Here is a 25,718-nt window from a genome sequence, read left to right on the forward strand (position 1 = left end):
GAAATTTCAGGGGCATAGGTAATATGACTTTTTAGCTTCACTGCAGACTTTCAAACTACTTTTCCTAGTGGCTGTAAACATTTACACTTCTGTCCAGTGGTTTGTGCTTTTGTTCTTTTTTTTTGGACAAGAGGTTTTAAAATACTGAATAGTCATATATCACCCTTTTTCCTTTGTTTCCTTAAGAAATCCTTGCTTACCCCAGGGCTCTTACTCCTTTTTGTTTGTTTTAATATTAATTAATTTATTTATTTGGCTGCATCAGGTCTTTGTTGTGGCACACAGGATCTTTAGTCGCGGTATGCGAACTCTTAGTTGTGGCATGTGGGATCTAATTTCCTGACCAGGGATCGAACCCAGACCCCCTGCATTGGGAGCATGGAGTTTTAGCCATTGGACTGCCAGGGAAGTCCCTGTTTGTTTTTGAAGTTAAATCTTTAGCTAGAACTCGTTTTTTGTGTGATCCCCTGCAGGTACTGAAGGATGGCTGTATCCGTCTATCTGGGAATGGAGTTGCAAGTAGTAACTGTACGTTTAACTTAATGATGCGTGACTGTTTTCCAGTGTGGCTGCACAATTTACATTTCCACCAGCAGTGTATGAGTGTTCCAGTGTTTATCTCTACATCCTTACCAACATGTTATTTTCTGACTGTTTGATTCTAGCCATCCTAGTGGATGTGAAGTGGTATCTTATTGTGGTGGTGATGTGCTTTTTCCCTGATGACTAATGTTGTTGAGGATCCTCTGTGTTTTTCAGCCATCTTTATAGTTTCTTTGGAGAAATGTCTGTTAAGATGCTTTGTCTAATTTTAATTGTGTTGTCTTTTCATTATTGAATTGTAAGTTATTTATATTTTCTAGTGACAAGTCCCTTATAAGATATGTGATTTGTAAATTTTTTTTTCCCACTCTGTGGGTTGTCTTTTCACTTTCTTCATGAGACCTTTGAAGCACAAGAATTTTAATTTAGGTGAAGTCCAATTTATCTATTTTTTCTTATTTTTGCATGTGGGATGCATTTGGTAGAATCCATTGACTAATCCATTGTCACAAAGTATTACACTTACATTTTATGATAAGAATATTATAGTTTTAGCTTCTTACATTTGGGTCTTTGATCCATTTTGAGTTAATTTTTGTATATTGTATTATGTAGGGGTCCAACTTCATTCTTATTCATGTAGACATATAGTTGTCCATGTACCACTTGTTGAAAAGACTATTCTTCCTCCCTTTGTGTGGTCTTGGCACACTCGTTAAAAATAAATTGACCATAGACAATTTGTGGACTCTTAATTCCGTTTCATTGATCTTTATGTCTTTCCTTATGCCAGAACCACACTGTCTTGATGACTGCTGCTTTTTTATAAAGTAAGTTATGAAATCTATTCTCCCAGCTTACGCTTTTTAGTTTTAGTGTTTCATTTTTTTAATAGATTATACTCACTCAAAGTTATTATAAAATATTGCTGTAGTCCCTGTGCTGGACAATATATGCTTGTAGCTTATTTATTTCATACATAGTAGTTTGTACCTCTTAATCCTCTACCCCTGTCATGCCCCTCCTCCCTTCCCTCTTCCCATTGGTAACCACAAATGTTTTCTCTGTTTCTGTTTTGTTATATTCATTTGTTTGTTTCATGTTAAATTTTAATTAATTAATTTATTTGGCCATGCCACACGGCATGTGGGATCTTAGTTCCCTTACCAGGGATCGAACCCACACCCCCTGCATTGGAAGCTCGGAGTCTTAACCGCTGGACTGCCAGGGAAGTCCCTGTTTCATTTTTTAGATTGCATATTTAAGTGATAACATACAGTATTTGTTTTTCTTTTTCTGATTTATTTCACTAAGCATAATACCCTCCAGGTCCAACCATGTTGCAAATGACAAAATTTCATTCTTATTTATGGCTGAGCAATATTCCACATCTTCTTTATCCATTCATTTGTTGATGGACACTTAGGTTGCTTCCATGTCTTGGCTATTGTACATAATGCTTTTATAAGCACGGAGGTGCATGTATCTTTTCAAATTAGTGTTTTTGTTTTCTTTGGGTATATACCCAGGAGTGGAATTGCTGGATTATATGATGGTTCTATTTTTAGTTTTCTGAGGAACCTTCATACTGTTTTCCATGGTGGCTGCACGAATTTACATTCCCACTAACAGTGTACTAGGGTTCCACATCCTCACCAACATTTGTTATTTGTGATCTTTTTGATGATAACCATTCTGACATGTGAGGTGATATCTCATTGTGGCTTTGATTTGCATTTTTCTGATGATTAGCAGTGTTGAACATCTTTTCATGGGCCTGTTGGCTGTCTATATGTCTTCTTTGGAAAAATGCCTATTCAGGGTTTCTGCCCATTTTTTAGTTTGGTTGTTTGTTTTTTTGACATTGAGTTGTGTGAGCTGTTTATATATTTTGGATTTTAACCCTTTATCGGTAATATCGTTTGCAAATATTTTCTTCCATTCAGTAGATTCTCTTTTCATTTTGTCAGTGGTTTCCTTTGCTGTGCAAAAGCTTCTATGTTTAATTAGGTACCATTTGTTTATTTTTGCTTTTGTTTCCTTTGCCTTAGGAGACAGATCCAAAAAAATATTGCAATGATTTATGTCAAAGAGTGTTCTGCCTATGTTTTCTTCAAGGAGATTTATGGTTTCTGATCTTAACATTTAGGTCTTTAATCCATTTTGAGTTTAATCTTTACTTCATTTTGAGTTTATTATTGTGTATGGTGTGAGAAAATGTTCTAATTTTCATTCTTCTACATGTAGCTGTCCAGTTTTCCCAGCACCACTTATTGAAGAGACTGTCTTTTTTTACATTGTATATTCTTGCCTCCTTTGCCGTAGATTATTTGATCATAAATGTGTGGGTTTATTTCTGGACTCTCTATTCTGTTCCACTGATTTATGTGTCTTGTATGTGTATGTGTGTGCACACATGTGCAGCACCATACTGTTTTGATTACTGTAGCTTTGTAGTGTACTCTTAAGTCAAGGAGCATATCTCCAACTTTGTTCTTTTTTCTCAAGATCACCTTAGCTATTTGGGATCTTCTGTGGTTTCATATAAATTTTAGGATTATTTGTTTTAGTTCTCTGAAAAATGCTGTGGGTTTTTTGATAGGGATTGCATTAAATCTCTAGCTTGCTTTAGGTAGTATGGACATTTTAATAATATTAATTCTTCCAATCCATAACCACAGGATTTCTTTCCATTCTTTGTTTCATCTTCAGTTTTCTTCAATAATGTTTTTTTTAATTAATTAATTTACTGGCTGTGTTGGGTCTTTGTTGCTGTGTGCAGGCTTTCTCTAGTTGTGGCGAGTGGGGGCTACTCTTTGTTGTGGTGCACGGGCTTCTCATTGCAGTGGCTTCTCTTGTTGTGGAGCATGGGCTCTAGGCACGCAGGGCTTCAGTAGTTGTGGCACGTGGGCTCTAGAGTGCAGGCTCAGTAGTTGTGTTGCATGGGCTTAGTTGCTCCACAGCATGTGGGATCTTCCCAGACCAGGGCTTGAACCCGTGTCACCTGCATTGGCAGGCGGATTCTTAATCACTGCACCACCAGGGAAGTTCCTCAATAATGTTTTATAGTTTTCAGAGTATATAGGTCTTTCACCTCCTTGGATAAGTTTATTCCTAGGTATTTTATTCCTTTTGATGCAATTTTAAGTAAGGTTGTTTTCTTGCATTTTCTTTCTGATTCTTCATTACAAGTAAATAGAAAAGCAATAGATTTGTATATATTAATCTTGTATCCTGCAACCTTACTGAATTAATTTAGTCTAACAGTTTTTTGGTGGAAGCTTTGGAGACTTTAGGGTTTTCTATATATAGTATTATGTCATCTGCAAATAGGGACATTTTTACTTCTTCCCTTCCAGTTTGGTTGCCTTTTATTTTTTTTTCTTTTCTGATTACTGTGGCTAGGATTTCCAATACTATGTTAAGTAAAAGTGGCAAGAGTGGGCATCCTTGTCTTGTTCCTGATTTTCGAGGGAAAACTTTGAGCTTTTTATCCTATGGCGTTAGCTCTGGGTATGTCATAAATGGCCTTTGTTATGTTGAGATATTTCCCTGTAAGCCAACTTTGAAGGGAATTTTTAAATTTTGTCAGATGCTGTTTCTGCATCTATTGAGATCATGTGGTTTTTATTCTTTATTTTGTTAATGTGGTGTATCTCATTTATTGATTTACGGATGTTGAGCCATCCTTGCATCCCTGGAATAAATCCCATTTGATCATGGTGTGTGATCCTTTTTATATATTGTTGAATTTGGTTTGCTCATATTTTGTTGAGGATTTTTGTGTCTAGGTTCATCAGAGATACTGGCCTGTAATTTTCCCTTTTTGGTAGTGTCTTTGTCTGGTTTTGGTATCAGGGTAATGTTGGCATTGTACAATGAATTTGGGAGTGTTCTCTCCTCTTCAAAAGTTTGAGAGGAATAGGTATTAGCTCTTCTTTATATGTTTGGTAGAATTCCCCTGTGAAGCCATCCAGTCCCGAGATTTTGTTTGTTGGGAGTTTTTTGATTTCTAATTTAATTTCACTACTAGCGATTGGTTTGTTCAGATTGTCTGTTTATGATTCAGCCTTGGAAGAGTGTAGGTTTCTAGAAATTTATCCATTTCTTCTAGGTTGTCCAGTTTGTTGGCATGTAACTTTTTGTAGTATTCTCTTAGGATTTTTTTGCATCTCTGTGATATCGGTTGTAGTTTCTCCTCTTTCATTTATTATTTTGTTTTCTTGGGTCTTTTCCCTTTTTTTGTTAAAGAGCCTGGTTAAAGGCTTATCAGTTTTGTTTATCTTTTCAAAAAAAAACCCAGACAGTTCTTAGTTTTATTGATCTTTTCTGTTGTTTTAAATCTCAATTTTATTTATTTTCTCTCTGGTCTTTATTATTATTTCTTTTCTTCTGCTGATTTTGGGCTTCATTTATTCTTCTTTTTCTAATTCCTTTAGATGGTAAGTTTGGTTGTTTGAGATTTTTCTTGTTTCTTGAGATAGGCCTGTATTGCTATAAACAACTGCTTTATCTGTGTCTCATAGATTTCGGAAAGTTGTGTTTTTATTTTTATTTGTCTCAAGGTACTTTCAGATGTTCTCTTTGATTTCTTCTTTGACCCATTGGTTTTTTAGTAGCATGTTTAGTCTCCACATGTTTGTATTTTTCCCATTTTTCTTCTTGTAATTGATTTCTAGTTTCATATCATTGTGATTGGAAAAAATGCTTGATATACTTTCTGTCCTCTTAAATTTGTTAAGAGTGTTTCGTGGTTTAGCATGTGATCTATCCTGGAGAATGTTCCATGTACACTTGAAAAGAATGTGTATTGTGTGGGTTTTGATGGAATGTACTATAGATATCTATTAAGTCCAGTTGGTCTAATGTGTCATTTAATACCACTCTTTGTTGATTTTATGTCTAGATGATCTGCCCATTGATGTAAGTGGGGTGTTAAAGTCCCCTACTGTTATTGTATTACTGTCAATTTCTCCCTTTATGTCTGTTAATATTTGCTTTTTGTATTTAGGTGGTCATATATTGGGTACATATATGTTAACGAATGAATGTTATATCTTTTTTTTTTTTTGGCTGCGCCGTGTGGCTTGCATGATTGTAGTTTCCTGACCAGGGATTGAACCCACGCCATCGGCAGTGAAAGTCCTAACCACTGGACTGCCAGGGAATTCCCACATATCTTCTTCTTGTATTGATTTCCTTTATTATTGTGTAATGTCCATCTTTGTCATTCGTTATAGACATTGTTTTAAAGTCTACTTTGTCTGATATGAGTATAGCTGCCTCAGCTTTCTTGTCGTCTCCACTTGCTTGAAATATCTTTTTCCATCCCCTCATTTTCAGTCTGTGGTGTCTTTAGCTGTGAAATGAGTCTCTTATAGGCAGCATATAGATGGATCTTGTTTTTATATTCAATTAGCCACCTTTTGTCTTTCGATTGGAGCATTTAGTCCATTGACATTTAAAGTGATTATTGATAAGTATATACTTTTTGCCATTTTGTTAACTTGTTTTCTTGTTTTTTATAGTTCTTCTTTGTTCTATTCTTCTGTTCATTTCTTCCTTTGTGGTTTGATGATTTTCTTTAGTAGTATTCTTGTGTTCCTTTCTTTCTAGTATTTGTATATCTATTATAGTTTATTGATTTGTGGTTATTATGGGGTTCATATATGTTGACCTGTAACTATATCTACTTGTTTTAAACTGATAATCATTTAAGTTCAAAATACATTCTAAACGATTTATATTTTTCATTCCCCTCCCCCACATTTTGTTTTTGATTTCATATTTTACATCCATGTTTCTCCCTTAACTGTTTACTGTAGTTACAGTTGATTTTACAATTTTTGTCTTTTAATCTTTGTGCTAGCTTATTTAAGTGGTTGATCCTCAGCCTTTACTATATATTTGCCTTTGCTAGTGGGGTTTTTCCTTTCCTATATATGTATTTTAAAATTTATTTATTTTTGGCTGCATTGGGTCTTCGTTGCTGCGCACAGCCTTTCTCTAGTTGTGGTGAGTGGGGACTACTCTTTGTTGCAGTGCCCGGGCTTCTCATTGCTGTAACTTCTCTTGTTGTGGGGCACGGGCTCTAGGCATGTGGGCTTCAGTAGTTGTAGCACATGGACTCAGTGGTTGTGGTTCATGGGCTCTAGAGCACAGGCTCAGTAATTGTGGTGCACGGGCTTAGTTGCTCCGCGGCATGTGGGATCTTCCTGGGCCAGGGCTCGAACCCATGTCCCCTGCATTGGCAGGTGGATTCTTAACCACTGCACCACCAGGGAAGTCCCCTTTCCTATAAATTTTTACTTTTTATTGTAGCCTATTCTTTTCCACTTAGAGAAGACTCTTTAACATTTCTTTTAGGGCCTGTTTAGTATTGATGAACTCTTTTAGTTTTTTGCTTGTGTGAGAAGTTCTTTATCTTTCCATCAATTCTGAATGATAACCTTGTTGGTTAAAGTGTACTAGGTTGTAGGTTTTTCCCCTTTAATACTGTAAATATATCATGCCACTCCCCTCTGGCATGCAAAGTTTCTGCAGAAAAATTTGCTGATAGCCTTATAGGGGTTCCTGTATATATGACTCTTTGTTTTTCTCTTGCTGCCTTTAGAATTCTCTTTATCCTTCATTTTTGCCATTTTAATTATAACATTTCTTGGTGTGGGTCTCTTTGGGTTCATCTTGTTTGGGACTCTCTGAACTTCCTGTACCTGGATATCTGCTTCCTTCTTCAGGTTCGGGAAGTTTTCAGTCATAATTTCATCAGATACCTTTTCAATCCTTTTTTCTGTCTCTTCTCCTGGAACCCCTATAATGTGAATGTTGATATGCTTGATATTGTTTCAGAGGTCTCTAAAACTGTTCTCATTTTTTAAAAAAATCTGGTTTTTTCTTTGCTGTTCTGATTGGGTGATTTCTATTATTCTACCTTCCAGATCACTTGTGCATTCCTTTCTATCAGCTAGTCTGCTGTTAATTCCTCCTAGTGTGTTTTTCATTTCAGTTATTGTATTTTTCATTACTGACTGGTTCTTTTGTACATTTTCTAGTTTCTTTTTAAAATTCTCACTGTGTTTATCTATTCTTTTCCCTAATTTAGTTACCATTCTTATTACTGATGCTTAGAACTCTCTATCTGCTAAATTATTTATTTCTCTTTCATTAGTTTTTTTTTTTCAGGGGATTTATCTGGTTCTTTCATGTGAGACAGACTCTTCTGTCTTCTCATTTTACTTAACTTTTTGTGTTTCTGTGAAATTAGGTGAAACAAGTTACCTGTCCCAATCTTGAAGGGGTGTCCTTGCGTGAGAGCATTCCTATACAATCTGTGTGTGCCCAGTGGCTTTGGTGCGGAACTGGATCTGACGTGAGCATGAGTCACACCTTCCCCCAGGGTGTGCTCACAGCTCTCACCTTAGTGGGAGGTGGGGCTGGAGATGGAGGGGTTAGAGCTAGAGCCAGGTGTGAGCCAGAGCTTCTCCTATGCTCAATAGCCAACACCACCCTATTGGGAGCAAGGGTGTGTCTCAAGTTGCTGGAGCAAAAGCCCTGAGGATCGGGTCCAAGCCTGTTGTGTTTCTTTTAAGTATGTGCTCTCCTCCCTCCCAGGACTGGCACCCTTGCCACCCTTGCCCAGTCTGCTGCCTCTGCATCTCCAGCAATAGCCACCCTCAGATGCAGTGTCAGGTCTGTTGCCCAAGTGTGCACTCTCCTTAGCAATGGCAGCCTTCACCCTAGTGGGGAGCTACACCAGAGTTAGAGGGACTGGAGTGGGTGCTTGCTGTGGGCCAGGTTGCTTGCTGGGGTGGTCGCAGGAAACCAGCCAGTGCCCCGGGTGGTTTCAGTCTGCTTCCTTTACTTCCTTTACTTTGTTTCCGGCAGTGTGCATGCTGTTCACGAGTGGAGCCCTCCTGTAAGTCCCACTGGTTTTCAAAGCAGCCAAGGGGACTCGTCTTCCTGGTGTTGGACTCCAGATCTGGGGTGCCCAATATGTGGTTTGAACCCCTCATTCCCCAGTGAGGATCTGTGAGCCCATGATTATCCCCCTCTTCTGTGTCCCCTCCTCTCGGCTTAGGTCCCAACATAATTTCTTCTCCTCTCTTCCTGCCCTACTCCTTGTGGATCTTTCTTTATAGCCTTGGTTGTAGAAGAGTTTTTCTGCCCATCTCCAGCTTGTTTTTAGTTAGAATTGCTCCACATGGAGATGTGTTTTTTAAAAAAATATTTATTTATTTATTTGGCTGTACCAGGTCTTAATTGCCTAGTGTGGGATCTTCGATTGTGGCATGTGGGATCTTTTAGTTGCAGCAAGTGAACTCTTGGTTGCAGCAGGTGGTATCTAGTTCCCTGACCAGGGATTGGACCTGGGCCCCCTGCATTGGGAGCTCAGAGTCTTAGCCACTGGACCACCAGGGAAGTCCCATAGATGTATTTTTGATGTGTTCTTGGGGATGTGAGCTCATTGTCCTCCTACTCTGCCATCTTTTTTCTACTCTGCCATCTTGATCTCTTCCCTCTCTTCCAGCTTATTCTTTTTCAAGATTGTGTTGTGTATTATGTGGGTCTCTTGAGTTTCCATATGTTAGGATCAGCTTTTCAATTTCTACAAAGAAGCCAGCTGGGATTCTGATAGGGATTTCTTTGAATCTATGGATAAATTTGGACAGTATTGTCATCTTAACAATGTTTTGTCTTCTGATCCGTGAACAACGAATGTCTTTCCATTTATTTAAAGTTTTAATTTCTTCTAACAGTGTTTTGTAGTTTTCATAGTATAAGTTTTGTTCTTATTTTGTTAAATTCATTCCTAAGTATTTTGTTCTTTTTCATGTGATTGTAGATGGAATTGTTTTCTTAATTTTATTTTTGGTTTGCTCATTTTTACTATGTAGAAATACCACTGATTTTTTTTTAAAGTAAAAAAAATTTTCTTCTAGTTTTTTTGAGATATAATTGGTATACAACACTGTATAAGTTTAATGTGGACAGCATAATGATTTGACTTACATACATCATGAAATGATTATCACAATAAGTTTAGTGAACATCCATCTCATTTAGATACAAAATTAAAGAAATAGAAAAAAATTTTTTCTTGTAAAAAAAAATTTTTTTCTTGTGATGAAAATTCTTAGGATTTTCATCTTAACAATTTTTGTATATAATGTACAACAGTGTTAATTATATTTATCAAGTTGTACATTACATCCCTAGTACTTATTTATCTTATAACTGGAATTTTGTACCTTTGACTGCCTTCATCTAGTACCCGCGAGCCCTGCCTCTGGTAACCACAAATATGATCCCTTTTCCTGGTCTGCTTGATCCTGACAGGCTCCACTGTGCAAATGTTCATGAGTCCTTTTCTCAGAAATCTAAAGATGATCCTAACTAACAGCATCTACTTTGCACCATCCTTCTCACATCCCTCCTGAACAGTAATGTTGGTTATTTCAGTCTCTTGCCAGCGACTTCTGATGTCCCAGCAAATGGCATTGTCCCCAGCAGTGCTGAAAAGATACTCCCGAGGGCCCAGCAGTGATACATACAACTAACGCAGACTTGCTTGCACTCTGGTGGGTAGACCTTGAACAGGAGTGATGCCTCCAGGCAGGTGGTATGCTGTCCATCCAGCTCAGGCCAAGGCTTCAAGGGAGCGAGGACGCCTTCAGATGATAAAGAAGGAAGAAGAGGATGAAAGCTACACTTCAGTGCCAGCTGCCAGACCACAGACACTCAATCGTCCTGGCCAGGAGCTGTTCCGCCAGCTCTTCAGACAGCTTCGCTACCATGAGTCTTCTGGGCCTCTAGAGACTCTGAGCCGGCTCCGGGAGCTCTGCCGCTGGTGGCTGAGGCCAGATGTTCTTTCAAAGGCCCAGATTCTGGAGCTGCTGGTCCTGGAGCAGTTCCTGAGCATCCTGCCAGGGGAGCTTCGGACCTGGGTGCAGCTGCATCACCCTGAGAGTGGTGGGGACGTCGTGGCCTTGCTGGAAGAGCTACAGAGGGACTTCTATGGGACACCATGGAGGGTGAGTGTGAGCAAGCGTGTGGTGCCCAGTGAACTCTGCCTGCTCGTGAGCCTGCTTGTGGGTGGGGGGGTGGGCCTCTGAACCTTCAACACGGAAGAATTCAGGGGAGGTCTTCCCTTCTCATTCCCATGGCACCTGAGCAGCTAAGAACTTGACCCTAAGCAAAGGACCATTTAGCAGGCAGCCCTTCCCTCTTTCCCAGAGGAATATAAGCTCCAGGAAGAAGAGGGTCTGCAAGTATCCATAAACAGTAATGAGGTTTTGGACACATTGACTTAACAGTGCATAAAGTACATCTCCACATACCTAACTTGACTTGTACTAACCTGTAAAGTGGGGGTGGTATCTCTTGCTCGTACACGGGGGAATTAGTGTCAGGATCCTTGGCTTCTAAGTACATCTTGAGACCTAGAAGAGCAGTCTACACAAACCATGTTACTTCTTTCTCAGTAAACTTTTGAGGATTTGTTCTTTGCGGGGGAGATGGGGAAGAAGAGTGGTGAGGGGCAGCCCAGGGCTAGGAAATTGGAAGATCACAATTTTAGACTGCATTCCACAACCTTGGTGTTCTTGCCAACATTGTGGTACCTTCAGAGCCTCAGTTTTTGAAAACAAAATGGAAAACTGATCTAACGGTGAGAATTTGTTCGTTACATATTTGAGTGCCTACCATGTGCCCAGCCCTGGGCTTGGTGCTAGGAAACAGAGCTGACAGTCCCAGTGCAGGCAGTAGAGCAGTGGGTCAGTTAAAGTGCACTCTGCGTGCCCCTCTGCCCCACTCAGGCCAGCCTCTCAATACTTCTCCATACCTTTGAGGTTTTTTTTTTTTTAAAGAGCATTTATCATTTTTTTAGGCTTTTAAAAAATTTTATAAAGTATGTGTAATTCTACATGTATGATTCATGCATAAATGAAAGTTACTTTTAAGATTTCTGAAACATATTTGACATACTTCTCCCCTAAATTTAATATAAAAATTAGATCAATTAAAACGCTGAACATTGTCTACCAGCAATAAATGATAACAAATATTAAACAAGAAAACCTTTTGCCCAACATTGGGTACTATTTTTTAAAATCTAAAAGAACATTTATAATTTTTACCAAAACCATGAGTTGTGCAAAATGACCTAAAGATAACTTTTAAAGCAAATAAGGTACATAGTAGGTACAAAATTGTGGCTTGGGTATATTCAAGTCAGTCGAGAGCTAGGTGTGTGGTTTAAAAATCCATGAAAACATTGCCAAACGAGCGGAAAGGGCCTACCTGGTTGAAAGCTAGTTAGAAATTAGAAAACAAAAAACAGAGCCTGGAAAAAAGCCTACCAGATTCTAAAAAATGAACAGAAATGCTCAAGATGCATATAAATTATAGTTTATCAAAATTACCAAAATTTGAGAAACAGGGGCCTGAGAAAGTTTGTCCTTAAACTCATTTGTCTATGCTTCCATATTGTTATTTTTTCTTTATTCTCCCTTTGGTAGGATTTGGGAGGAACAGGAGATAAATTGCTGTGATCACTTTATCTTCTTCAGTCTATAGCTCGGTATTAGGTACTTAATGGCCTCAGGCTAAGATTCGTCTGTATCAGTGTAGAGAATGTCTTGGCCACAGGGCCAGAAAAACCTGAAGTTCACTGGCTGTAGCTTCCTATACTCACTTTTGCATCAGGGATAGCCTTGCCTCCAGAGACCAGGACTGTTTGAAGTCCCAGCACAGAGACCACCTTTCTCCAGGTTCCTGCTTGGATGGGTACCTCCCTGTTTTTGCACCTGAGACTTTTTCTTCTGTGATTCCATAGCTGACCCTCACAGTTAGCATTGTCTCTCTAGTGGTGTTGCTATTTTAGTCAGGTTTATAGTCTGGGAGCCTTCCTGCCTCTTCGAGGTCACTTTGCATATCATTACCTAGAGCAGTGCCCGAAACTTGATAGATGTTATCTGACTGCATCTCTGCTGTGAACCATTATCAGTTTAACTCTCAGGGATAAATTTCTTATTTCTAAGTTCCTGGCCAGGGGTGGGGACTGAGGGTTAGTGGGGAGGTATCCTGCAGCACCCGAGGCCTGACAGCAGTGCTGTCACTGACTTGCCATTTGCTTTCCTATGTCAGGCAGGAATCTGGCTTCACCTGTCTCCCCATGGCCCGCATTAGAGCCCAGGGAGGTGGAGGGGTGAGGGGATCCTCTCTGGGCTTTCTATTCCTCCTTTTCCCTCTACCTGTAGGTAATAAAGGACCTAGCTCACCGCTCCCTGGGCCTCTACCTTTTAGAGATTGGCCATGTGGCCAGTTCTGTGAGTTTGCTTTCTGATTCCCACGAGGATCCTCTCACAACATTTTCTTCTTGCCAGGACCCAGCCCTTGCCCAGAGCCCAGATGTGCATTGGATGGGCACAGGAGCCCTGCAAGCCGCACAGATATGGCCCCCTGCTTCACCTCTCAGGAGCAGCTCGGCTCTGGGGGACCACCTGCAGCCTCCCTATGAAATAGGAGTGCGTGACTTCCTGGCTGGGCAACCCGGTACTTGCCGCCTGGCTCTAAGACCCCAGCCTATGCCACACTTCCCAAATTTCCTATAACGTTGTCTTTTCACCCTCTGTCCTCTCAGGAGAATCCCTTCTGTCCTGGCCTTGAGCTCTGTGTCCTTTCTATCCTGTGACCCATGTCTACCTACCTTCTCCTCCCATTGTACCCCCCACTTCCTGACCCCAGCAGACACCGGGGAAATGTGAAATGGGTGTTTAAAACAGTCCATACCTGCCTGTGGGCCCGGGAGTCCTCCACGTGGGGGGAAGAGTGGGCTTCTCAGTGGGATACCAGAGCTGGGCTGCCCTCTCTCATGACTCTTTCTTCTTCAGATCCTCCTGCTGCACAGGTTTCTGCCCTTTCCCAGAGAGAGGGATGTTCAGGAGACCTGGTGACAGTCCAGCCTCAGGTGAGCCACAGAACCTTCGGTCCTTCCTGATGTCCCACCGTTGCTGCCTCATGGGGTAGCTGTAGCTCCCGCCTGTCCTGTGTCTTTCTGTCCAGTGACCTCACATCCCGAGACGCATGTCCCAGAGACCAGATTATCCCCCAGGAGCCCAGAGCTCTTCTGCTGGGTGATGATCTTCTCTTTCCCCTTTATCAGATCCATCCTGTACTCAACTCAGAGCCAGCCTCATTCCCCTGCCCCCTCCTAAAAGCTGGGAGTTGTGGACTGGCTCTAAGGCATAGGACCGTGTTTTTTCAGGAGGCTGTGACTTTCAAGGATGTGGAGGTGACCTTTTCCCAGGATGAGTGGGGATGGCTGGACGCTTCTCAGAGGAACCTATACAGGGATGTGATGCTAGAGAATTATGGGAACGTGACTTCTTTGGGTAAGGCATTGATATCCCCATGCTTCTACCTACCTCTACTTCTGCCTTCTTAGTTTTCATTATGGTGCATAGAAAGGGGCCTGACCTGGGTTTAGGTCCTGTCTCTCTAACTACTACCCAAATCACTTAATCTTAATGCCTGTCATGCTAAGTTAATATAAAGATTAAAAGTCATATGTGTCAAGTTCCTAGTCCATTTAGGCATCCAAAATAAGTTTGCTGATTTAACTAGTTGACTTGTCATGTGGCTCTGGAGAATGCTAGCGATCCTTTTGTCTGTGGTTTCTCTCAGCCTCTCTTGTTTCTGCTCAGGGCTGTCAGAAATTCCTGTCTAGGCCTCCTGTCCTAACTTCCTCCACCTGCCTCCCTGGCTTTCCCTCCTCCCTACCAGGAGCTCAGGCCTGAGAGGGTCCTGGAGAGTAGTTCTGTATGATTCATCTACCTTCCATTCACATCCCATTTTCTTCTCTTCTGCAGTGGGGCCATTCACCAAACCTGCTCTGATCTCCTGGTTGGAGGCAAGGGAGCCGTGGGGCTTGAATGTCCAGGGAGCTCATCCTAAGGGGAGTCCAAGTGCTGCCCCTGCAGGTGAGTTCCAGAGAACTGACCAGGTCTTGCTCCTCCCGCATCTACTCTCCTCTTTCTTAAGGTCTTTTATACTAAGAAAATCATAGGGAACTTACTCCATTGTTTACTGGAAGGAAGATCCTTAGCAGTGTTGCTAAGAAGTACTGGGTGCCTGGGCTTCTCCCCTCCAGACCGGCCTATTAGACATTGGTTTCTGGTCCTGCCCCTTCCCCAGCAGCACTCTCAGTAACAGCTCTTGCCCACTGAGGGCTTCACTGTCCTTGTCAGTTCACTGATGCTCCTCCTCAGCCCTGTGCTGCTCTCCCCTTCCCGCTCCTAGGAACCCTCATCCCACTCCTGCTGCTCCTCTTTGCTTGGTCCTTCCCCCGTGGTAGGCTTGACCTCTAGCCCTTGCAGCCAGTCCTCCTAGGAGCCCCACCTCTCAGCTCTTGGAAACCTTCCTATCATGCTCTGTGTCATGATTCCTCTCCCCTCTCTTGCTGTTTAACACCTGCTTCTCAACCCTTTTTGTTTTTCACTGGATGTGTACAGCTAGCTGCTGTACCCGTCTTGCTTCTCCTCTCCCTTTCCTGTCGTCTGGAATACTCTTCCATATTTTGCCTTATCCCTGACTATTTTGTAAAGGTATTGGCAGTCAGGCAAAAGCCTCACCACCTAAGTTCATGACATTTTTTGGTTCCTTGGTGCTTTCTGCAGTTCCAAGTATGGGAAAAGAGAACATTCTCTTTCCCTTTTTTTTTTTTTTGGCCACACCTAGTGGCTTCTGGGATCTCAGTTCCCTGAACAGGGATTGAACCCAGGCCACGGCAGTGAAAGCCCAGAATCCTAACCACTAGGCCACCAGGGAACTCCCAAGAGTACATTCTCTTCTGTTTTATTTGTGTCAGGAAATGAGCTCCATGTGAAAACAGACAAGTTCATCTTAAAACATGAACCTTTGGAAGAAGCTATACCATCAGGATGTCATGGTGCAGCAAATGTTTCTGAGGGAACAGGGCTCAGAGAATCTTTTGCACAGAAGAGCAGGTTAAAGGAGCAATGTGGAAACCCCATACAAGTGACAGTTAAGAAAGAAGAGACCAATTCCAGCTACGGGACAGGAAAAGACTGTGAAGAATCGGGAAGAAGTAATAGTCTTCATCTAAAACATATTACATGTTTGAGAGGACCCAGAAAAAAGCAGTCCCTTAAACATGGCTATGGCAAACACTTCAGAGGGAGTTCATACCACTGTGATTACAAGGAATATGGGAAAGGGCTCAGACGCGTGATTGGGGGGTTTAGCCTACATCAGAGAATTCACACTGGACTGAAAGGGAAGGCAAAGGATGCGCACGGGAAGGACTTCAGCCTTAGTTCTCATCACCAACACGGGCAGAATCTTCACATGGTGGGGACATTGTATACGTGCAGTGACTGTGGGAAGACCTTCAGTCATAGCTCCCATCTTGCATGTCATCAGCGACTTCACACTCAAGAGAAGCCGTTTAAATGTAGGGCCTGTGGGAAAGCCTTCAGGTGGAGCTCAAACCGTGTGCGACATGAGAAAATTCACACTGGATTGAAACCTTATAAATGCAGTTTATGTGACAAAGCTTTCCGACGCATGTCTGCCTACCGCCTGCACCAGGAAATTCATGCTAAGCAGAAATTTCTTGAATCTTATCAGCACGAGGAAGCTCTCTCTTGTGGCTCAGGGTTTGATCATCATTTGAGAGACCAAAATGGGGAGAAACTCTTTGACTGTAGCCAGTGTAGGAAATTCTTCCACTGTAAGTCATATATTCTTGAACATCAAAGGATTCACACCCAGGAGAAACCCTATAAATGCATCAAATGTAGGAAAACATTTAGGTGGAGGTCAAACTTCACTCGTCACATGAGACTGCACCAGGAAGAGGAGGTCTGTGATCCAGACAAATGTAGAGAAGACTTTAGGCAGACCTCCAACTACAGTCAGCCCCAGAGTGCCCCCACTGTGGAGAAAGCTCTTTTGTGTCAGCAGTGTGGGAAGACCTTTAATCAAAAGAAAGCTCTCATTGATCATCAGAGAATTCACACAGGCGAGAAACCATACCAATGCAGTGAATGTGCAGAAGAGTTTCCTCATAAGTCGGCCTTTATCGTTCATAAGAGGCAGCATGCCGTCGAAATAAAGCCTGAGGACGTGCCATCGTTTAGTGAGGACGTGCCATCGTTTAGTCAGGACGGAGCATTCCAAGTTCCTCAGAGCAGTCACACCACAGAGGAACCCTACAAATGCAGCCAGTGTGGCAAAGCCTTCCGTAATCACTCATTCCTCCTTATCCATCAGAGAGTTCATACCAGAGAGAAGCCTTATAAGTGCAGGGAGTGCGGGAAGTCTTTCAGGTGGAGTTCTAACCTCTCCCGACATCAGAGGGTTCACTCTTTGGGGAAACCGTATGAGTACCATGAAAGTGAAGATGCTCCAAATCTGCAGTCACAAATACTCACTGGTGCAAAACCTTTTTGGTGCCAAGAATGTGGGAAAAGCTTTACACGTAAAAGAAGTCTTTTAGATCATAAGGGAATACACAGTGGAGAGAAACGCTATAAATGTAATCTGTGTGGGAAATCTTACGACAGAAATTATCGCCTTGTTAATCATCAGAGAAACCACACGAAAGAGAGACCATTTAAATGTCAGTGGTGTGGGAAAGATTTCATTGGAAGACATACTCTCTGTATTCATCAGAGAAAACACACCAGAGTGGCCCAGTCTGAATGCAGTGTGGCTGGGTTGTCTTCTCGCCAGGATACAGGGGTGAGTTTACAGGAATTAAAACCAAGTGAGGAGAAGAAACCTCTTGAAGATTGTGAGAAAACTTGTGATCAGAACTCCGGACTCACTGGGCTCCAGGATATACCCACTGGGGGAAAGTGCCACAAATGTACCACGTGTGGGAAAACTTTTAGCAAGAGCTCACAACTCATTAGCCACAAGAGATTTCATACTCGAGAGAGGCCCTTCAAATGCAAAGAGTGTGGGAAGACCTTCAGGTGGTCTTCAAATTTGGCTCGGCATATGAAAAACCATACGAGAGATTAGCTTGGGGTCTGACAGTGTGGGGAGGGGGTCCTGGCTACCCTGCTAGAGAACCCCTGATTGTAGGCAGTGTGGGGCAGACCTTCATAGAGGGCCCAGCCCTTTCTATTTTGGAAGCTAGTGGCAGAGAATCCTGAGGATTCAAAAATGCAGGGCAGGCACCCCCATCCTACTGCTGGAAAATGAGGTGCTGGGGAAGAGCAGCAACGTGTTCCAGAAGGAGGCTTGGACCCCTAGGAGTGGTCTTTGCACAATGGCCTGGAGCTCCCCCAGCCAGATCTCCTTCTATAACTCTAAAGGGAGAGACCATTGCCCTTCTTGGTTCAACAAAATGTCCGTGGCATGGTGGGCTGTGGCTGCTGGGAAGGGGCCAGTTGGATCCTAAGTTTCCCTTTTGAGTTTGGCTTGTGATGGTGCCTAGTCTGTTTGACCTTAAAAGCACCAGCAGCAGTAAGAACTAGTCTCTTCTGATGCCTCCAGGGGAGTTCTGGCTGCGGCTTCAGTCTTCACAGCTGACTTTGGATATTTGCCATGGGCGTAGAGTTGTCTCAGCTGCGAGTGGAGAACAGGGTACTGGGCTTGATCACCTGGAGAATGAAGCTCGACCAGTGCCCCATCGCCATCTCCGTCCCACAGGCCTGTATGGGCAGCAGCCGTTCATCTGCTAAACAGAAATGTGCTGAGCATCTCTCATGTGCCAGGCACTGTTGTGTGTGCCAGAGACCCAGCAGTGAGTGGAACAAAAAAGTCTGCCATCTTGGATCTTTACAGACGATAAACAAATGAGATATATATAGTATTTCGGATGATGATATGTGTTGTGGACAAAATGAATCAGAGTAGAGTGAGAGGGAGTGCTGGATTGGGAGGTAGGTTGAGATTTTAAACGGGCTGGTCAGAGAGGGCCTCAACTGAGAAGGTGAGATTTGAATAAAGACCCAAAGGAGATCATGGAGGAAGCCCTGTAGGTCCCTAGATGCTACATAGGACCCTTCACAGGAGGTAGGGTCTTGTCTGGTCTCCTAGGGAATGGCAAGTAGGCCCCTGAGCCAGAGTGGAGTGAGCCAGCTGGAAGTGAGGAAGCCAGAAAGGTGGAGGGCCAAGGTGCATGAGCATCGTGGGTCCTCACTGGGGCTTGGCTACCTCAAAGGGAGGTAGGGGGCTTTTGGACAGTTTTGAGTTGAGGATTATTGTGGTCTGAATCTGAACCCTTATAGAATGTAATTCAGATTCAGAGTCCCATGTGTTGAGGGCCCAGGGTCATGGCAAGGGCCTTGGAGTCATCAGATCTGCATTCCAGGCTTGGTTTGTCTTTTCTTGGCAGGATGATCTTGAGTAAGTCACTGAGCATCAGCATCTATTTCCTTGTGTGTGAAATTAGAGTAGCTGGCTCTGCTACCTGGCTATTGGGATTGGTGAAAAGAAGGCTTGGTTTACTAAGATTCTGGGTTAGGGGTCTGATCTCTAGACCAGAGCCTTCACAGAGCTGCAGATCCCATGTCAGTTGATGCTACAAGCACAGAAATACCCCTTTACTGTCCAAATTTTTCATCCTCCCACTCCTTGTGTGCCACCTGGTACCTCATAGAGTTCCTGCCCCAATAGGGGTGTTTCTACTGCCATTTTTATAAATTGATATATATTTATTTTTAAACATTCAAATCAAATTTTAAAAAATGTAAATGTAGTAAAAATCAACAAAAATCTCTCTGTATTGAGGTAAGCCTTGAATATTTGGGGATAGTGCTGATGCAGTCTGTTCAGTAACCTGAGTTTTAAAATAATTTTAATTATATAAGTAGTATGTGATTATTATAGAAATATTAGTAAATACAGATCAGCTGAAAGGAAAAGTCTGACTACTTGGAGCTAACTACTAAACATTTTGGTGTAATCAGTGTTGGGTTTAACTTCATTGCCCTTGCCTGAATGCCCCTGGGCGGACCTGCCTTGTGCTGTCTCCCTTCACCTTCACGCGGAGTGCCACACTCCTGTCCAAGCTGGCCCAGATCCTTACTCTTTTAAGTTCCAGCCTTCCCTGACCTGTGTGTCTCTAAGCCCTCTCCCCAGGTCCCACCTCTCCTAATGCCTGTATGTTGCTCTGTTAGGTGTTGTCTGGGTTTCCAAAAGTTATTCCCACTACTGCAGCCGGACCAAGTACTTTGGAAGCCAGGTTTGGGTGCTTATTTATCCTTTGGCTGGGCAGAGTAGATTTTGCACAAAGTTGACTCTTTTAAGGAATATAGAACTGGATTTATTATTTCAGCTAAGTCAGGATTGGAAGTTTTTGAAGGGGTCTGTGAGTGAAATGTTGACTAGAGACCGCCCACAAGCACGCCTGCTACTTGGGAGCCCAACCATGGGTGGTTCCGAGTCATAGGACGCTCCGACAGTTTCTGACTGCCCCAGCTATCAGTGCTCCCCTCACACCCCATCCTGGCCTGGAGAACATACCCCTTATTCCAGCCCTGCCCCGCCTTCTCTCCTCTTCCTAGGAAGAACTGAAGTTAGGGCCGGCGGGAGCCAGATGGGCTGGGACTCCATGGAGAGGAGTGGGTATCAGGAGGTCTTTCAGGCAGGTGTTCAGTATGGTTGGTCTCACCCTTGCTGACAGAGACTGTCAGCCCAGACAGAGGCATGTGCAGAGAAGAAAGCGCAGGAAATGTAGATTGATATGGACCATCTTACACTCATAAAGTTGGCAAATTTTTAAAAGCCATTGTGTGGGTAAGTGTATGGCACATGGGAACTCACTGCCATGGGTGTGCCAAGCAATTTGCAACATCTTGTAAAATTGTGTGTACTCTACCACTTAGAATTCTAGTCTTGGATAAACCCTAGAATAACTCCATGTGAAGAAGGAAATGTGCATATGACTGTTCATTGCAGCACTGTGTAGATAGTGAGACTGGGAGAAGCCTAAATTTCCATCAACAGAAGAACGGGTAAATACATGGGTTGTTTGGTACTTTGGGAAGTGAACGTGAAAGAGCTCGAGTTACATCTGTCAACACAGATGAATCAAAAATGATGCTGAGAAAGTTGCAGAAGCTACGAATACCATTTATGTAAAGTTAAACATACTGTGTATCTGTGGGCGCATTATTTAAACTTACTTGTGTTTCACTTTTTCTGTAAAATGAGATAGTAGTGCCAACCTCACAGGGTGATGGGGGGAGGGGGACAGTTAATGAATTAATGCATGTAAAGTGTTTAGAATAGTGGCTGGCATGTAAACCTTGTTGGCATATAGTAAACAGTGTTACTCTTTTATACAATAATATATTTCCTATGGATTCAAATTATATGAAGAGTGTAAAATCATGTGTTAGAATGAGGTGTGAAAGCCATGCTCTGCTTTCCCAGAGCAGGAGTTGCTGATGGAATCACGGAGGGTACGTGGAGGCTTCAGTTGTGTTTTATTTCTTTTAAGAAGTTGATGTAGATGGGTCAGCATGTTGATTTAATGGGATAAGTGGTGGGTTCTTTTTTAACTGTTTGTTTAAAACATCTCAAAATAAAAATATTTTTGAGCATGGGCTCTGCCATTTTATGATTTTATAGAAATCCTGGCTCTGCCATTTATGTGATGTTTCTTAGAGCGAGCCACTCCATCTCTCAAGGCTTCAGGTTCTCACCTGCAAAAATCGGGAGCAACACAGATGGCTCTTAGTAAAGGAGTGGTTGAACAGGTCTGATACATCCATGATAGAGAACTGGGCAGCAGTTAAAAAGAATGGGAATGTTCTCCATGTATTGACAGATGATCCCCGAGGCCTACAGTTTATAGGAAATTATAAGCTCCATTTCCTTTCATTCCTCCTTGCCTAAAAATAACAAGTGATGCCAGAAGCTGTAGCCTTATAAGTTTAATGAAGAAGTGGGAGCCTGTGAATGGAAGATGCCGAGTCATCCATTCCACTTTTTTAGGTTGGTGAGTAAATAGGTTTACATACCAACTACCCCACCTTTTATGTTAATGCTAACCCAGCTAAGAAGAGCAAAGAGGTTTTGTGTCAGCAGGTTCTAGTCAGGAGCCAGAAACCATATTAGTTAATTTAACAAAAAACTTGTAAAGAATTGTTCACTAGATCTGTCTAAGTAACTGTAAAGGCAAAAAGAGAAGGCTAGGGTATCATGGAGGAAGTAACTGTGAGAAGGAGCTACCACCCAGGACTGGAGGAGCTGTGATAGAATCTGGCCTCATTTTGGATGTTTGACCACTGACAGATTTCAACCCCTGTCCCCATTTTGCCTCGCATCTGGGCAAGCTGATAAGAAATCCCAAGCACACCCTCTCAGCTCTGAAGGGGAAGTTTATGCAAATCCTGGCCTTTTTTGTTGCACTGGAATCCTCACCCCTAACCACAATAAAAACCAGAGCCACTCACCCCTCCTTTATCAAGGCAAACAACCTGGCTTTGGTACCTGTCCTGATGTCTCCACAGAGCCTCATTATATGAATAATAAACTTTTTCATAACCTCTTGATGTGTGTGTGGTCATTATAGTTTCAACATCTGAACCAGTTTGGGGTGGTGGTATCATAGTGATCCCGCCTCCACAGGGCAAGATACAAAGCAGAAACAAGGAGAAACGGTTAGAATCGTTAAAACGTTAGACATTGGAAGAGAGCCCCTGTGGAACTGAGCTCAGACCTATGAGCAGGAGAGCACTGCTGGGCTGGTGCTAGTGTCTGAGCTCGGGGGAAGGGCCCCATGTAGGCAAAACCTGTAAGCTGGACTCTGCTGCTACCAGAAGGAATTGCCACTGCTGGGGTGAAGAAGCATTGGGAACAGGAAGCAATGCCCACAAAACCCAGGAAGGAACAAGCCCCCTCTTCCTCCTTGTATTAGGATTCTCCAGAGAATCAATCAATAGAAAAAATATATAGGAAGAGAGAAAGAGAGAACAAGGAATTGGCTCATGATTATAGAGGCTGGCAAGTCCAAAATCTGCAGTGGGCCAGCAGGTTGGAGACCCAGGAGAGCCCATGTTCCAGTTCCACCCAAAGGCTTTTTGCTGTAGAACCTTTAAGAGCTGATGTTGCAGGTGAAGTCAGAAGCCAAGTCTGCTGGAGAATTCTTTCTTGCCTGGGTTGGCCAGTCTTTCTGTTCTATTCTGGCTGATTAGAAGAGGCCTGCCCTCATTATGGAGAGTAATCTGTTTCATTCACAGTCCACCAGTTTAAATGTTAATCTCATCCAAAAAGCACCCTCACAGGAATACCCAGAGTAACATCTGACCAAATGTCAGTGGCTCAGACAAGTTGACACACAAAATTAATCATTACACTCCAACACTGCAGCTTTCCTCTTGCATTCCTTGATTGCAGAACCTAATGGAACCAGCGAGCAAAGCAGAGATGTGGATCGCAGAATTCAACCCCGTCATCACAAAACATCTATAGGAGGGCCACTTTGAAGCAGAGAGACAATAAGCTAAATAAATGGTGCAGCCTTCCTGAATTATTGTATTTTTAAAATTCCTAGGATATTTGACTTAAAAATTTGAGACCAATAATATTTGTTGAGGAAATCATGTGGTGACTGGTGACTTAAAGGTATAAATTATGTCATAAGCAGTTGATTTTACCCACTGACCTTGTAATAACTAGCTGTTCACTGTGACCTTACTCCTCTTGCTGTAATGAACTCAAAGCCGCAAGAAGAGTCTCTCAAAATTAAGAACACAGTTAAAGGTATTCCACTTTATAAACATTATTTTACAACAAATTTCAATAAATTAATAAATTTAATAAAGCAAATTTGTGACTTTAACAAAACAGCAGAATCCCAATTTACCTCAAATGGAGCAGTGACTTGGATAAACCCCCAGCAGAGCACAGAGGAAACCAGACAGCGAAGTCCTATAGCCCTGAATTTGAAAAGAATCTTCCAATTAAAAAGACAAGGATGCCTCCATTTAAATCCATGGTTGAGCTGTCTTTGTTGCCCAAATGACCTGGGAGCACATCAGTTCGTGCCTTTCACAATTAAATCTGTATAAGTTAGGTAAGGCAAGGAGAATGTATGCATCTAGTTCTACTGGTTAAGATTCATAGGCTATTAATGTGGTTTCAACAGATGGGTTACTATTCGTGTGAATCAAAGAATCTGATAAATATACTGGGTAGAGGTAGAAAAAAAATTGTCTAAGTATGGATGTTTTCCCTCTGCAACTTTAGGTTTGAATGAGAGTAGAAAACAGACTGCCTGCCCTCAGATACATCATTGTGGTTTACTTAAAATGGCTGTGGAAGATTCTCCCTTGGTGAGAAAGAGTCCAAGGAGTCATTATGTACATAAACCAATACTAAATATTGAAGTCAGCAACCCAAGAGAAGTATACTTTTAGACTAGTGCAAACATTTCCACATACTAGTTGTACACATGAATCTTATTCATATAGAAATATAAAGTTGTTGGGAAAATCCACAAGTTTTGCTTCTTTTTGGGCCATTTACAATTAAAATAATTATGTACATTTAAGGTTCTATCATCAGATCCACAACTGAGAAGCTCATTCTACCAAGGTGCAGTCTAATGTGAACATAAGCAGAAACTTTTATATGTTAAAAAAGAGAAACAAGTAGCAGTTATACATAAGAAGAAAGTCTGGTTGGAGTCCTAAGAGCAAGCATGGTGGCTACAATGTCATCAGAAGGAGCTATGTTAGGTAAGTAGAAAGTCTTACTACTATGATTTTAATTGTATGAGGTGGATTGAAGAAGGTTCCAATTGGTAAGCCTTGGCCACTAGTACTAGAGTAATCCAATGTCCAATAACAAGTGGTGTTTTCCTGTCCTCAAATGTGTCATTCACACGCTATGAAGCTTCAACTGTAGGATGACTTTTAACTTACCATTGGTCACATTAGTTGGAGCTGGCAATCATTCATTCATGGGAATCATTTTTTTTTTTGGCCACATGTGGCTTGTGGGATCTTAGTTCCCTGACCAGGGATCGAACCTGGGCCCTCGGCAATGAAAGTGCAGAGTCCTAACCACTGGACCACCAGGGAATTCCTGGGAATCTTTTTTTTTTAAATTGAGGCAACATTGGTTTATAACACTATATAAGGTTCATGTGTACAACACTATAATTCTGTACATACTGCATTGTGCTCACCACCAAAAGTCTAGTTTCTATCCATCACCATACAGTTGACCCCCTTTACCCTTTTTGCCCTTCTCCCCAGCCCCCTTACCCTCTGATAACCTCCAACCTGTTCTTTGTGTCTATGTGTTTATTTTTGTTTGGTTTGGTTTTATTTTTGTTTTTTTATATTCCACATATGAGTGAAGTCGTACAGTAGTTTATTTTTCTCCATCTGACTTATTTCCCTTCGTATAATACCCTTAAGGTCCATTCATCGTGTTGCAAATGGCAAGATTTCATCTTTTTATGGCTGAGTAGTATTCCATTGTATATATATACATCTTTATTCTTCTGTTGATGGGCACGTAGGTTGTTTTCATATTGTAAATACTGCTGCAATGAACATAGGGTGCATATATCTTTTCATATTCATGTTTTCATATTCTTTGGATAAATACTCAGAATAGCTGGGTCATATGGTAGTTCTATTAATGTACTGAGGAATCTCCGTATTGTTTTCCATAGTAGCTACACCAACTTAACTTTCCCATCAACAGTGTATGAGGGTTCCTTCTCCACATTCTCTCCAACACTTGCTTTTTCTTTTCTTTTTTATAATTGCCATTCTAATGGGCATGAGGTGATAGCTCATTGTGTTTGATTTGCATTTCCCTGATAGTGATATTGAACATCTTTTCATGTGCCTGTTGGCCATCTGTATGTCTTTGGAAAAATGTCTATTCAGATCCTCTGCCCATTTTTCTTTTTTCTTTTGGCTACCCTGTGCAGCTTATGGGATCTCAGTTCCCTGACCAGGGATGAACCCGGGCCATGGCAGTGAAAGCACCGAATCCTAACTACTAGACCACCAGGGAGTTCCCCTACCCATTTTTCAATAGGGTTTTCTTTTCTTTTTTTTGGGGGGGGGGTTATTGTTGAGTTGTATGATTTCCTTACATATTGATATTTTGGATATTAACCCCTTACTGGGTATATGATTTGCACATATCTTCTCCTATTCGGTAGGTTG

At 42.0% G+C, this 25,718-nt stretch overlaps 1 protein-coding gene across 3 annotated transcripts in view; it reads left to right on the forward strand.

The window, feature by feature from the left end:
- ZNF445 (zinc finger protein 445) overlaps positions 1-22,499 on the forward strand; it is a 38,969-nt gene extending 16,470 nt beyond the window's left edge. For 2 of the 3 annotated variants that reach the window (XM_079935215.1, XM_079935213.1), the window contains exons 2-7: positions 10,003-10,574; positions 12,927-13,095; positions 13,434-13,510; positions 13,808-13,934; positions 14,412-14,522; positions 15,410-22,499. In XM_079935215.1, the coding sequence (XP_079791341.1) occupies positions 10,146-10,574; positions 12,927-13,095; positions 13,434-13,510; positions 13,808-13,934; positions 14,412-14,522; positions 15,410-17,592 (3,096 nt within the window). In that variant the 5' untranslated portion in view covers positions 10,003-10,145 and the 3' untranslated portion in view covers positions 17,593-22,499. Of the gene's footprint in view, positions 1-9,879; positions 10,575-12,926; positions 13,096-13,433; positions 13,511-13,807; positions 13,935-14,411; positions 14,523-15,409 lie in introns of all 3 variants that reach the window. The other variant, XM_079935214.1, reaches the window with a different exon arrangement.
- Positions 22,500-25,718: the final 3,219 nt, after the last annotated feature.

This window comes from Stenella coeruleoalba, assembly GCF_951394435.1.
Source record: "Stenella coeruleoalba genome assembly, chromosome: 10".
Classification (NCBI taxonomy): domain Eukaryota; kingdom Metazoa; phylum Chordata; class Mammalia; order Artiodactyla; family Delphinidae; genus Stenella; species Stenella coeruleoalba.